Raw genomic sequence first — 14,535 nt, forward strand, 5'->3', positions numbered from 1 at the left:
CACATATGTAACTAGCCTTCATCGCTGGAAGACACACTGCTGAATCACGTCCAACTTCCTGTCTAAGAAGTGCTTTTCCCAGTGCTTTTCCTTGGGAGCTGATATCTACCAGTCAGCTCCAGACTGTAATAATACATGGGATTATTTCACCCCACTGGCAGGACTTTGCATTCATCCTTGTTGAACTTGATCAAATCCCTTTCATCCATTCCTCCATCTTGTCAAGGTCCTTCTAAATGGTAACCCTGCCCTTTTGCGTATCTGCTGTCCCCCACAGTGTGGCATCATCTATAAGGTGGTTGAGCGTGCACTCCATCCTGTTGTCTAGGCCATTCATGAAGATGTTGAACAGTATCAGCCCCAGTATTGAGCCCTGAGGAACACCACATGCTACCAGCCACCAGCAGAACTTCACATGTTTCACAATTATAATCTTTTTTTACACATTCTTGCACACATATAAAGGCTGAACCACCTTATAAATCAGTAGAACAAGATGTCTCCGATTAACACACAGGATATGATAACAAATAATGGCATAAGAAAGAGGAGAGCATGATTCATTTTACAAGCTACTTATGAACGGAGTCGTCTGGAAGGTTTGCCTCTTCAGTTTGTGTTGTTTGTACATGTACACTCTATAAAATTCCCGTTCTAAAGGGAATATGATGCTGTATTTAAACATAACCAGACATACTAATTCATATGCTGCTTCGGAGTGCAGAACAGCACTGAGGTAAAGGGCATCCCAGTGGTGGCACTCTTCAGGTTCTGTTTGACTGGCCCTGCACAGAACCACTCAAAAACCAGCATTTCCACTAGAAATGCCAATGCTTTTAAACAGGGGAATAAAGAGCAACTTTTCATTCAAAATCAAAATTGAAAACTAGTAATGTTGAAGTTTCTGGAGGAAAGGAGACCTTGCAAAAGTTGGTTAATAAGAACAATCAAAGCCTTTTGTTTGGTTGCTTCCAAAATAAAACCCCTGTGGGAGTTTGTGGGCAGAAGGCAAGGCGCTCAGGGATTTTAGGTTGTATGGTAAAAACAGAAACCAGAAGTCACAAGAGCCTTTGCAAGATCCAGGAACTTAGCTACCTCCAGAAAATAATTCGGTCTGCCTAAGTTATATAGCCAGTTGATGGGAGAGGTGCATCAGGCTCTGATGAGAAATGATAAGCATGATCCACTTTGGATCCAGTCCACTTGGGCCTCCAAGGGTAACCACTGATGAGATAGAAGCAGCCGCAGTTGATGCATTTTACATTAGCCCATTAACTCAGTGTGCACTAAACACGATAGTGTAGGAACATATACATCTACATACATATATGTGCTCTAAACTCACTTTATAATGTGTATAGCCTATTGAATAAATCCCCTTTTTTCGTTTGTTGTGTTACGTGGGTTTAAGTGTCAAGGAGAACAGGAAATCTCTAAGTTGTGATGGCAAATAAAGTTTCTCCAGTTTTCAGAATAAGGTTAGTCGCAGTGGAAAAGTCAATTTTTCTTGATTTTTCTGTTATAACAGCCTTTCACAGTACAGTGATGAAAACATGATGGATCCGTACAACCTGGCTATTTGTTTTGGGCCAACCCTGATGCCTGTTCCAGACATACAAGACCAGGTGTCTTGTCAGGCACACGTCAATGAGATTATCAAAACTATCATCATCCACCATGAGGCTATTTTTCCAGATGCTAAAGAACTTGATGGCCCAGTGTATGAAAAATGCATGGCTGGAGATGACTACTGGTAAGTCAGAATATTACCCTTCTATCTCCTTAACAAAATCATTAGACTGGTTGTCTGGATAACTCCTGTGATACAGAATGACTTTTGCACACAATAGAAGTATGAAGATAAATGAGAAGAGCATTTAGGTTCACATAGGAAAGTGTTAGCTGTAAAAAACATGAAACAAAGGCAATTATGATGAGGTTCGCTACAACATTCTGTGGAGGAAGCTACCCTTGTGTTCAGCCAGAGGCAGCCAGAATTCCAGGTGTACTATGCAGAGCACACAGCCAGAAACTGGCTTTCTGACTGTGAACCATCTTAACAAATTTCAGCTTATGATGCTTTCCCCCTGCTCCTTTCCTCTCTTAGCAACACACCCCCCCTTTTCATGAATGAAAGGATTCAAAGGTTCTGGGAACTTCTTAATAACGGAAGATGTTGTCTGAAGGAGAGGTGTGTGGACTTCTTCAGTAATTGCATATTCATAGCATGTCATGAGAATTATGTTGCCCATAGCTTTGTAACATTGTAAGAATAACTTTAAATAATCTCATGGGGGTGGCATATTTTTGATACGTGTGGAAGACATCAGTTACCCCCAGTGGACTGGGGAAGAAAGGGACTGGGGTTTAATGCCCACTGAAGCATCCATTTCATGCTGTGGTTTCTCTCTCTGCTCGACCTTTTATTTCCCTTCAGTGACAGCCCATACAGCGAACATGGTACATTAGAGGAAGTGGACCAGGATGCTAGTACAGAGCCCCATACCAGTGAAGACGGTATGTCTGTTACATTGCTGTGCCTTTGATAGGAATAAGTTTTACAGGTGTTTCATGCAGGAGACCTTCTTCCTTTCCTAATTGTGCGTTATTTGAAAGAAGAGGATTTCAGTCCTGGTGGTCTGTAGCAAAGCCGGCTTCTTTAATCTCTGTTTGTGTGCTTTTTCACTCTGATTCATCTGTGTTTGACCAGCTGTTTCCTTGTTCTCTCCTGATTTGTCCAGTCACAGCAAGGGCAAGAGAGAAACTATTTCAGTCAGCACATATTCTTTTCTGGTATAATGTTACATATTTAGTGACTCTTTATCTTTTGTCTGCAAAAGCTAAACTTATCAAAAAGTGTGTCTTTAAATATTTCAACTAAGCGATATTTGCCATTCAGTGGGCTCTATTTTGATATGAATTTAAAAGCTGTTCCATCTAATGGATTTATAACTACTGCAAAATGTGTATACCCCCCCACAGTGAAACTTCTGAACAATAGTCATTTGCAATAAATATTAATCACATATACTCTGACAGTTCTGGGTACAATAGATACCCGTGAAAAATTTGATGCGTCTCTATTCTACCAATTCTTTTTAGCCAGGTTTCCTAAAGGTGTATTTGACTGTGACACATTTCAGTTGGACTATCCTTCAGGTGGCCCAGCTTCAAGCAAATGTAACAGATGGAAAAAGGTGTCAAAATTGTTAAATAACTACCATTTTCCTGACAATTAATAGCCCGTTAGAGGTAAACGATTAAGAATAACGGTCCCTGTAGAGAAGAGCTGCAGTGTGAGCTCGCTGCATATCTGGCCAGCAGGCAACCCAGACAGAGCAAGCAGCACACGTGCACTTAGCACCAGCAGAAACAAAAGCTGTCCCTTGTCCACCTCAGAGGATGTGTGGAAGGAGGAAGAGGAAGAGACAGAGAGGGGGAAAGGGGAGCAAAAGAGCTACAGCAGAGAAGGAATTTCTTTTTTTTAAAAAAGGCTGTCATAAGGGATACTGGTTAGGAGCTGGGACGATTGCCATAGGGGAGGGGAACAGGAAGGTGTATCTATAGGAAACCTGGCTACACTGGTCCCATTGCACACAGAACAATGTAAACAGTAGTTCCACTCTAGCTGTTCCCGTCCACTTTGTCACGTAGACAAGCTGTCAGTGACAGATTGCCTGTCTCTTCCCCTTTGCTGCGGTGAGGAGGGGCAGGCAGAGTCTATCAGTGCAGCTGTTTGGAGAGGAGGGACGGGTGGGCAGGCATCACAGAAGGGGGAAAAATGTGAGGATAGGAGAGAAGTCAATGTTAATCTTCTGCCTGAGGTGTATACCCATGCCTGCACCCGCGGTGTGGAATAGACAGTTTTACAAGACAGTCTGTACGTGGGTTGCTCTTGACAAGCTCTGTAGGGCTAAACCCACCGTCTTTATATAACACGGCTCCGCTAAATGGTGTGAACAAACTCATAATTGCACTTTATTTTTCCAAGACAGTATAACTATAGTTTATAAGACCTCCTTCTTCCATTGGAGGTATGAAGCAAGAGTGGAAGCTGAAGAAGTCTGTCTGTCTGTCTCTCATTTAGAGCACAAGTGAAGTAGCGAAATGCAGGTGACACACCAGTTCAATATATTCGGGCCAACTTTGGGGTCCCATGACCAAACTGAGAGATAAAGGCCCGAGTGGGCATGGAAAAGAAGTGCAGCTTTTCAGCAGCAATCAAAAGCGGTTACTTCAAAACCATGCCTAGGAAAGATTAAACCATCAGCAGGATCCAGAGGATCCAGTTTTACATTCCTGTTGTTGTTCTAGCTGTGTTATGACTGTATCATTGGTGGAGACAAACCCTGAAGAGAATAGCTGTCAACAGGACAGTTTTCTGTTAAAAGATTTAACTGCTCAAGACACAGCTTTTTGTTCACCAGATTGGCCAGCAGTTTAATTCTAGTTGCCCCATCGCACCTTATTAATTAATTCAGTGCTGAAAGGAAGCAGACATTTGTGTTTACAGCGAAGTAATTGTTAGCACAAAAATATTTGTAATCTAGGGAAATACTGCTGCAAAGGTAAAGATTAGCAAGCCTGGATTGCGTACGAAACGGTGTTGGCCTTCGGTTCTCAGCCTGCAAGCTCTAACCCATTTTTTTTCCATGCATACAGCTTTCCGTTATAATAGCACATTTTTTCTAATGTAGGTTACAGGCTTTAAATTAAATGCATTCACCATCTCTTTGCATGTACATCCATGTATTTGTCCTTTGGACAATTCCTTTTATAAAATGTTCTTGGTACCAAATATGACAGTAGGTGAGAATTTTTCAGTTTGCATATTGAACTTCATGAGAGTCACTGATTGACCTGTGGTGGACAAAAAAAAGTTTCCACTAAAGAGTCTGGAGTATTTTGGAGGTTTAATGTGGTTGATTCATTGATTATAAGCTGGATGCATCACTGCCAGCTGTATGTGGAGAGAGAGAAAGGGAGGCGCAGCATTGCTGCTGTATTGATCAGACACGTGGTACTTACGTATTTCCCTCTCTTAGGAGGTGAAAGAAGCAGATTCTATAAACATAATTTTTTTTTAATGGTGAAAATCTGATTGGTTTTGTGCTAAAATGTTGTATACATACACAAGACCAAGCAGCTAACCGCATAGGAATTACAGGGTTATTGAAACGTAATCCAGAGGCTGTGATCAAAAGCGAAAGGATTTATTTTTCTACTTTAGTTATTGTTGTTATAAGAATTACTTGCTGTATGAAGTTAAACTACAAGTGAATCTCTTTGTGCCTACTACAATAAACCCATCTGTAGGGGCTGGCTCAGTAGCACTAGGAATGTTTAATTACAATTTAGAAAACAACAAGACTTTTTAAAAATTAAAAAATAAATAATGTCTGCAGAGGTCAAATCTGGTAGCTTGGGGAAAAGAAGTCTGGAACTTATAATTGAGCATATAAATACTTCATAACTGGTTAATTTTAAGCATATAAATTGCCTTTTTTTTTCTAAGGTTACTGGTGTTCATATATTTCTGTTGATCACTGGAAAGGGGAGAGGGAAGGAGATGCATTTTACTGTAGTGTTTTCAGTCTTTTTTAAACGTGCAGAAAGTATCCCTACTAAGGAAAACACGTAAGTTTCTTCTTTCTCCTAAATCTGGAAATGAAATTTAATTTGTCAAGTTCAGAACATTTCTACTCAAGCTGAGGCACAAAAAAAAAAATCTATCTGTAATTTTGCTGCAGCAAAACCTTTACCTGAAATTGCCTCTGCAGTAAAGATTCAAAGGGTATTGTTCATGTTTTGCTGAAGCAGTTTTTAGCGTATTTCCTCTACCTTCAGTTTGCTGGAGATTTTTTATTCTTGTTGGAGGCATATGGAAAAGGGTGGCTAGGTTTGTTTTCAAAGGAAGTAAGAGAGAGTTTCCTGAGGAAGTTAAACAGATGGGTTTCTCCTGGGAAAACTTACATACAATTAATATCATACTGTTCATAGATACCTCATAAACATAGGGTAAAAATTGAGATGGTAGTTCTGCTGGAAACAAAAATTACAGGGACACGTAAGGCTATAAGTTACTGTTGTGTCCCCAACACATAGTGATTTTCCTGCTTTTCCGTAGCACATGCTGTGATCGACATTTTGCCAAATTCTGTTCTGTCAACATCTTGCAACACTTTTTTGCTTTTGCTGTTCCCCAGTCAGAGAACTGCTGTCCTGAGGACAGGACTTTGAAGTTGCAGAGCCGCTGTTCTCTGGTGGGGTGCAGAAGAGGATAAACACACCGGGAGATAGCGTCTTCCCAGGGAGTTCAAGGACGTACTCTATTCCCGACAGCCAGGGTACGTCTGGGAGAACTGAGGAAGAGCAGAGCAGAGCAACAGCAAACGCCCCCAAAAAAGTGCAGGGGGTGGTCTCCCCTCTTCTCCTTAGCTCCTTGTGCCCTGAGGTGTAGAGGGCAGCGCAGTGCCACTTCAGTGCCATCACCTCTGTAGGGAGGTTAGTACTGCATCTGGCACTCCAATCCCAGAATTAAAATCAGCACTTATGTTTCCTCTGCCCTTTCTGCTCTCCCAAGCTGTTGGATCTGGACAGCTTTACTTGGCATCAAACCTTGGTTTTCAAGCACGCTGCTACATAATGTGTCGTCAGATGGTGGTAGTAATTGTAACAAACTTTGGGGGTCGTAAGTAAAAAAGTGAGAACCGAGCAGAGTCCCTAAAGCTTTTCCCACAGTTCTTCAGTTTGTCCTAATTTTTCACTTCCATATCATTGCCTGAGTCACTAGAGATGATAGCTGGTGAGATCCTGTATGTCATCAAATACTTCTTGCTATTGTAGGCGAATGCCCCCAGGTATGGACAGAGCAGTGCAATTACATTTCCCTCCAAGCTGTCAATTTTACTGTTAGACATTCAGTACCACACAGAATTTGAGTTACAGATCCCAAATTTAGCTTTCATCACCTTTGCTTTTCTGGAAATGCTTGTCTGTCATTCAGTAACCTTGACATTAAATGGTTTAGCTTATCAAAATGCATTTATTTCTAGGAGTAACTGTCATGGTACTTTGGTTTTAACTATTAAGGCTTGACCTGTAACAAGGTGAATTACTGTTTAAGTACAGTCTCAGTACTGTTTGCTATAGGAAAGTTCTCTCCATGTAAAAGCAACATTCAAGCAAAGAAAATGCCCTTTTCAAAATAGAAAAACCTGTCTGAACTTATTTTTGGTTCTATTAAGAAAACTGTGTGAGATCTACTGGGCACTCCTCCCTGAGGAGGTAGGATTTGTTACCCAGGCAATCTAACGAACATGTCTCAAAAGTCACATCCATTATGGGTACATTACCAATTCATACAGCTGGGGCAACTTCCTTCAGACCTCTGGGAACGTATGTGAGTCTTGCAAGCGACAGAAGGGTACAAAAAACAGATTCCCACCATGCACCACACTTAGATTAGTGTAATTCCACTGAGGGAGATAGAACTATTTCTAGATTAGTCCATTAATTTGTAAATAAAAAGACCTGTATACTCAAATGTGGGATACTATATGGTCTGTTGAAATTAGCAGAGAAACGGGAAATCCCATAGCTAATCAGTGTAGGCGTTTATCAATTAATCCAGTACCCATGACCATTACCAGTTAACTTCAGAGAACATCAAAGGAAAATATGTACAGGAAATTTGGGGGTTTCTTACTTACTGTAAAGGTTTTTTTGGTTGGTTGGGTTTTTTTTTTCATTTTAAAGTATTACCCCTTAGTGAGTGACTGGCTTGCTGAAACCTGGGAGCTTTGCTTCTGAATTCTTGACCCAGTCTTCCATAACCCATAACTTACCTGCAATCTGAGAACAGTGTGTTCATACAAACGTCTGCTCCTTTTCAATCCTACCCAATCCCAGTAATACCTTAGTATAACAAATTCCGCAAGCAATGTGCATGATATGTGTAAAAACAGCGTTCTTTTGTCAGTGTGACGTTACTGCCATTCGATTTAAAATTGCCCTCTTAAATACGATGCCAGGTAAACAGGCATGTTTAGTTTTCTTTCTTTTCATTTGGCAATAGTGTCTTTCCATGCCTATAGCCGCTTTGTCACATCTGCACTTTCTGTTAGAGATATACTGTAGATGGAGTATCTAGAAATGAAACCAAGATTGTATATTAGAATATATCACTCATACATACACCAGCATTAAAGTTTTCCTGGTTTTCCAGAATATTTCCTTCTGTGTCATCTTTACATTTTCTTTGCTTAAAAACATAAAACCAAGAAACCTATCACCCCGCACCCACCCACCAGGGAATGCCTGCCAGCGAGCATCCAGTAGCAATGCATTTTCAGGAATTAACACTGTTATTGCTAGATTCTTATTTGCATTTATATAATCAAAGTCATTTCTGCCAGCGTACATTACTTTTGCATTTGTAACAGTGAATTCCCCGTACCACCGTATGCCATCTCTGGAAAGTTTCTGGGTTTGTAACTCCTAAACACCCTGCAGTTCGGCACTGCCGGGAGCTCTTAGCGTGACTGCAGGAGCAGCAAACCACACGACAGCCTTCTGCAGGCTGGGCAAGTTATTAAAAAACCCAGCTGCAAACTGTAACTGCAATAAAGGTGCTATCATTACGTTTTCATGCTGCAGGATGAAGTTAATTTTAAAAAGACATACCTGCGCAAAATGTTGTCATAAAGGGACAGTGGCTTTTATTACCAGCCTGGTTCTCTGGGGAATTACAACCTCAGCGATTTTAATTTGCACCAGACAGAAAGTTGCTATGCTAGTCATTAGCGCAGATGTTAATTTCCATCTAAATATTGCTCCAATTATGTAAAGAAATTTGTCATTTTGGGGACTCCGAGTTATTGAAGTCAACAAAGTGTGCGATTTTTAAACCTGTATTTTGCAGGTTTTTCTTTCTGTTTTGAGACTGCGGTGACAAATTTTAATCTGTTTGAGCTCAGGTGCTTTTGGTTTCGTGCAGAAGAAGCTAGAGGTTGTTAAAATGACAGCTGTTTCACTGATGTCCGGGCACAGCTCTGAAGATACCCGCAGGCAGACTTTCAGCAGGGGCCCTTCACTGACATCAGTAGGTTTCCGACCCAAGCATAGGTTACAGGATGGAGTCCATCACCAGTGTAAGGCTGAATTTACCAGCATACTGACGGAAGATTAGCCGGGACTGCTGTAACCAATGTTTGACTTCAGAAAATACCAGCCTCCCCTGCAGAAACCAGAGGAACTCGGGATGTTGGAGCAGGCAGAGCTGCCTTAGGCAACTTCAGGCCACACAGGGACTGCCCCTGCGGAGGGGTCGTCCTTAGGCGGTCTGGAGCCGTCTGCCTCACTCAAAAAGGGTGTTAAGGAAGCAGATTAAAGCACTAGGTTTCGATGATGTGTACAACACTAGGATTTCACTAGGTCTGCACACTCATCAGGTAAAAGACAGAAATCTCATAGCCCAATTAGGCAGAGCATCCCTACTCATGCACAGGGAAATCCTGCCTTCCTTCCTTTGCCACTGCGGATTTTAAAGGCACTCCGGTTTACGTTTCCTTTATCACACTGCGTCCTCAGACCTCTGATTATTCATCTGGGTTTGTTCATCTTGTTTTCGGAGGTCTTCATTGCCTGGCCTCCATCCCACTCCCCAGCCATGAAGGAGCCCTTGCAGCAGGAGGCAGAGGCCTCTCTCCCAGCAGCAGCTCTTGTAACATTTGAGTAAGCTGTTATGTTTTCTGCGGCTTGCGAAGCAACCCAGATGTTTCACACTTGGGGCACAGATTGATTATGTTTCTGTGTAAGGGACGTATTATAACTACTGCCTGAAGCCTGCCTTAGCTGACCTGATTTCTGTCAGCTCGGCTCAATAAGAATGAGCACCGAGAAAATGCAATAAATGGGTTTTATGAAACCAAAATGAGCAGATAAGCTGGTATGGAATCTGATACAGATTCTTCTTCCCTCCCTACACAGAGTGTGAGCCCATAGAAGCTATAGCCAAGTTTGACTACGTTGGAAGATCTGCACGAGAACTCTCTTTCAAGAAAGGAGCTTCCCTTCTGCTCTATCACCGAGCATCTGAAGACTGGTGGGAAGGCAGGCACAACGGAATTGACGGCCTTGTCCCTCACCAGTACATAGTGGTGCAGGATATGTAAGCAGTGTCTGGTGTGACTAGGTTCTTGGTGGGGTGTAAAAACATGCTGAATCAATTAACAAAGTGACTTCTAAACGGGACAGTGGTTTGAAAGCTCAGATAGGTTAAACATTAGCCTTCTATGCAGGATGCCTCTGTCTTCATTGCCCTGAATTGACAGCTCTTAATGAAAAGCTACTACTAGACTAAGCTACATTGTTTATGGATATGTTCCCAGTACCTTAAGAGACAGATGCTGCTGCACCTATTTTAATTTGACTCTCTCTTTGTAGCAATTGCTGACATTTAACTTCAGAATAGCAAGGGCTGGAGAAATGCAGCCCTGAACTCTTCTTTTACAGTATTAAGCATGTGCTTTGCCAAGGAAGAAAAAGTTCTTGTTTACAGAAAGGTTACGTCAAAATGTAAAGAGCTCAGTAAACAGAAGGATTATAAGCCATTTTTGGAGACATGGAGGGGCTGTAGTGCATTATAACATGTCTGCTTTTCTTAAGGGGATTAAAATCTGGGAGTGCCAAGATGCTCTCTGTCACACCTAACTCACTGACTTCTCATCTCACCGTGTGTGTTCTGTTCAGGGATGATACTTTCTCAGATACACTGAGCCAAAAAGCAGACAGTGAGGCCAGCAGCGGACCTATAACTGAGGACAAGTCATCATCAAAGGACATAAACTCTCCCACTGACCGTCACTCTGATGTGTATTTAGGAAGGTAAGTTTGAGCATAACATGTTTTCAGTAGTACCGCTCACAGCTCAAGTAACACAGCAATTACTTCTCCATGTGCTTATGGTGGGTTGCTACAACTTGTCCTATAACTGCTTCTTCATTGGTGCAGGCAAAGAAAGAGATCAGAACCTCCACCTCCTCTAAGACGCCCCGGCAGGAGTAGTGACGGTCACTGCCCAGTACACCCACCTCACCCTCTCTCCAACTCGTCCGTGGAGCTAGGTTCCCCTAACCTGGCAACTCACTGCAGTCCCAGAGCCCTCCTTCAAAATCGCAACCTCAATGCCGACAGCCCTGAAAGGAGGCGTAGACCTGGACATGGCAGTCTCACTAACATCAGTAGGCACGATTCTCTAAAGAAGATCGATAGCCCTCCAATTAGAAGATCTACATCATCTGGTCAGTACACAGGTTTCAATGACCATAAACCACTGGACCCAGAGTCAATAGCTCAGGTTTGTGTCTTTTTTATTTTACATCACTCTCTGATTTTCTGAGGAGCAAGTCTCAGTGAATAGCACAGCGCAGAGCACGTACACTGAAGGAATGTGCGTGCAGGAGAATATCCTGCTTAGCTTTTTAAACGGAGTGCGTGTGAAAGAAGATGCATTAAGGGATCCTGGATAGAAGAAGCACAAGGGGGAATAGACATTGCAGTAGCAATAAAAAGAAATTATTTCCTGTTATACCATAATGAAATTGCCTCTGCCACCCAGGACACTAGGAGAGTATATGATTACAGCAGCTATGTAAATCGGTGTGCTCTGATGAAGGCTGGCCTATTCTAACTTGCATGTAATTAGTGTTCAATTATCTCTCGGTATTATGCTTTGCAGAAAAGTGCTCTGACTGGCTAGTAGCGGCCAGTGCCATTCAAAGCACAGATTTACATTCCAGGGTCTTGTGCATTTTACATAGTTTTCATATAGTTCATACCGTATGTTGATTTGATGCTTGTAGCTGTGCCTAAGAACATGATGTGCAAGACATTGCACCTGCATAAATCATGGGCTGTCTTACCCCTGTGTGAACACTCACCGGCCTCATTCCTGGCAGTGAAGAGGTGAGAAGGGTGGAATAGGGAGCACCCCGATCATCAAATTGGTCTGCTGTACGGAGCTGGTAACAGCTCTTGAGCAAATAGATACCGCTGTCTTCAGAACTCGTGTTTTGTCTAGGTAGTATAACATGATTACTAGGGGCACCCTGAGGGTACAATGTGATTGCAAAAGTATTTTACAATAAAGCTGGCACTCATGGTTTAAAATTTAATGTACTGGTGATGCTTGCTTTCAAACTCTGCTTCCAACGAGGGATAGAAGGGACTGTCATGCTTGGGTCAGAAAGCTGAACCGTGTATTAGAGAGTTAGAAAGTGTAAATGTTGTTACTGTTTTATATTACTGTAAGTTATTTATTTACTTTCCTGGAACCACACACAGTGCTGTTTGGTTTAAGCTATTTTTTTGATGCATAGACTAGCGATCATTTGGCAGTGAGAGAACCCAAACGTTGATTAAACTGCATGAAAGTTACTGTGAGCAAGCAGGGAACACCGGATACTTAACCTCAGTTGTATCTCAATACCACTGAAAAATAGTAAACTAGCGTCTCTGCATGCTTTTAGCATTTGTGCCAGAAATCCCAATGAAAAAAATAATTTCCTAGGTAAGCTCACTGAACAGTGTCTTGCAGTTTTTTCTGCTTAAAATTTAACTCAGAGAAACAGGAGGAGAGAAAAGCTGATAGACAAACAAGCTTTATTTCCTTACAAAACCTGGTTTATAATCCCCGTGAGGGAATACAGATCCTGAACAGCTGGGGCACTAGATGAGGGGAGCAGTCAGCTAAGAGGTAGCAAATGGACTAAAAACTTTACAGCTGTCAGTACCCAAGAGATGACAGAAATCTTCACAGTTAAAAATGCTGCTAAGCAAATATCCATTGTCCTGATAATCACTTAATAAAATGGCTTGCAGGTTTTAATTTGATTGATTTTTTTTTCATTTTTTAGATGAATTTTGACTCTCTCATGTGAACAAGTTAAATATTTGCAATATCCAGCCAAAGCTGCCACCTTGTCAATCGTAGTGTCTTTCAAATAAATCTGGTGGAAATTGGCTTTAGCACTATAATACTCGTTAAAGAGAGGATGGTTGGCAAATTAACTCATGCATTTTTCACCCCCTCTCCCTGCTCCTCCCGTGCTTTGCATTCAGTGGCAATTCGAATGACGTGCCGCTCTCTCTGTGCTCTGACCCAGGACATCGAGGAGACGATGAACACGGCGCTGAACGAGCTCCGTGAGCTGGAGCGGCAGAGCTCGGCGAAGCACGCCCCCGATGTCGTGTTGGACACCTTGGAACAAATGAAAAACACGCCTACCCCTGCCACCTCCACAGAGTCGCTCAGCCCTCTCCACAGCGTCGTTTTAAGGAGCTCCGAGCCTCAGATCCGCCGTAGCACTAGTTCTTCCAGTGACACCATGAGTACTTTCAAGCCCATGGTGGCCCCTAGAATGGGAGTGCAGCTGAAACCTCCTGCTCTTAGGCCAAAACCTATTGTTCTTCCAAAAACAAATCCTAGCATAGGGCCTTCCCCTCCTTCCCAGGGTCCAGCTGACAAATCTTGCACAATGTAGACAGCTCAGCCACCCACGGTGCCCGGCTGGGGTATGCTAGGGAAAGGGATGGATTAACAATAGAAGTCAGGGCTCCGTAACATCGTTTGTTCATGTTTGTAACTGGAGAGGCTTTGTTTTTCAGTGTTTTTGAATGTATTGTCTGAAACTAGCTACATTAACATGGGCATTTGTATTTTGTATGGTTTCAATTAAAAGAAAAACTGGACAATTGTGCATCGTTTTAAAAAACAAACATAGACTTACTTGAAAACTTGATGCTGCACCATTTGTAATAAAAACAACACGGATCACAAACAGCTTGCCATGTTGTACCATACTTCACAGTCTTACCATAGTGATATAATAACAGATCCTGCACAAAACTAAGGGGCGGGGGGGTCAGGGGAGGTGGGACCTCTCATTTCTGGGTCACTAAACCAAATCTCAAGCAGGTTAGTAAGAGCTGAACACTAGCATGTGAGGATTAAGTGTCTGTGTGGAATGTCTAAGTCATCTCAGGCCACATTTCTTACTTAAGACACACCAAAAAAATCCACCAAACCCTCACAACTCTCACAATTGGCACCGAGTTTTAGCTTTCTTGTTGGCAGTCTCACAAGAGACAAGCACTGGATGGATCTGGAGATCACATTGCTCTCACCGACAAAAAGCAGCATTCCAGATCACAGCTAAAGCACATCTCCAGGATAGTATTTAGAAACTCCTTTTGCTGTCCTCTGTAATAGTGTACCTTTTCCCATGAAGCTAGACCTTCGTTCCCTGATACCACATTTTCCACAAAAGCTAAATTCGTTTAAAGTTCATAGTTGAGCAAGCCAGGCTCGGGGGAGTATGTGAATCTGTTGGTCCGTTAGGCAGGCTGACAGGCGATTAAAAGGATCAACTACACTAATTCAGCAAAGTATCCATTGACTTTATTGCTCGGTGTCCAGTTAAAGACATGATTTGAGTTGTAACGGTCGGAGTTTCGCACTGACCTAGCTCCGCT

The 14,535-nt window shown here is 42.3% G+C and overlaps 1 protein-coding gene across 1 annotated transcript in view; it reads left to right on the forward strand.

The window, feature by feature from the left end:
- The window catches only part of SRGAP1 (SLIT-ROBO Rho GTPase activating protein 1), an 84,393-nt gene extending 70,830 nt beyond the window's left edge, over positions 1-13,563 (forward strand). Inside the window, exons 17-23 of the mRNA XM_019472539.1 lie at positions 1,529-1,753; positions 2,438-2,517; positions 9,991-10,171; positions 10,753-10,887; positions 11,014-11,359; positions 11,406-11,408; positions 13,167-13,563. Coding sequence (XP_019328084.1) covers positions 1,529-1,753; positions 2,438-2,517; positions 9,991-10,171; positions 10,753-10,887; positions 11,014-11,359; positions 11,406-11,408; positions 13,167-13,544 — 1,348 coding nt within the window. The 3' untranslated portion in view covers positions 13,545-13,563. The remainder of the gene's footprint in view (positions 1-1,528; positions 1,754-2,437; positions 2,518-9,990; positions 10,172-10,752; positions 10,888-11,013; positions 11,360-11,405; positions 11,409-13,166) is intronic.
- Positions 13,564-14,535: the final 972 nt, after the last annotated feature.

The sequence above is a fragment of the Aptenodytes forsteri genome, unplaced genomic scaffold (assembly GCF_000699145.1).
Source record: "Aptenodytes forsteri isolate BGI_AS27 unplaced genomic scaffold, ASM69914v1 Scaffold4, whole genome shotgun sequence".
Lineage (NCBI taxonomy): Eukaryota > Metazoa > Chordata > Aves > Sphenisciformes > Spheniscidae > Aptenodytes > Aptenodytes forsteri.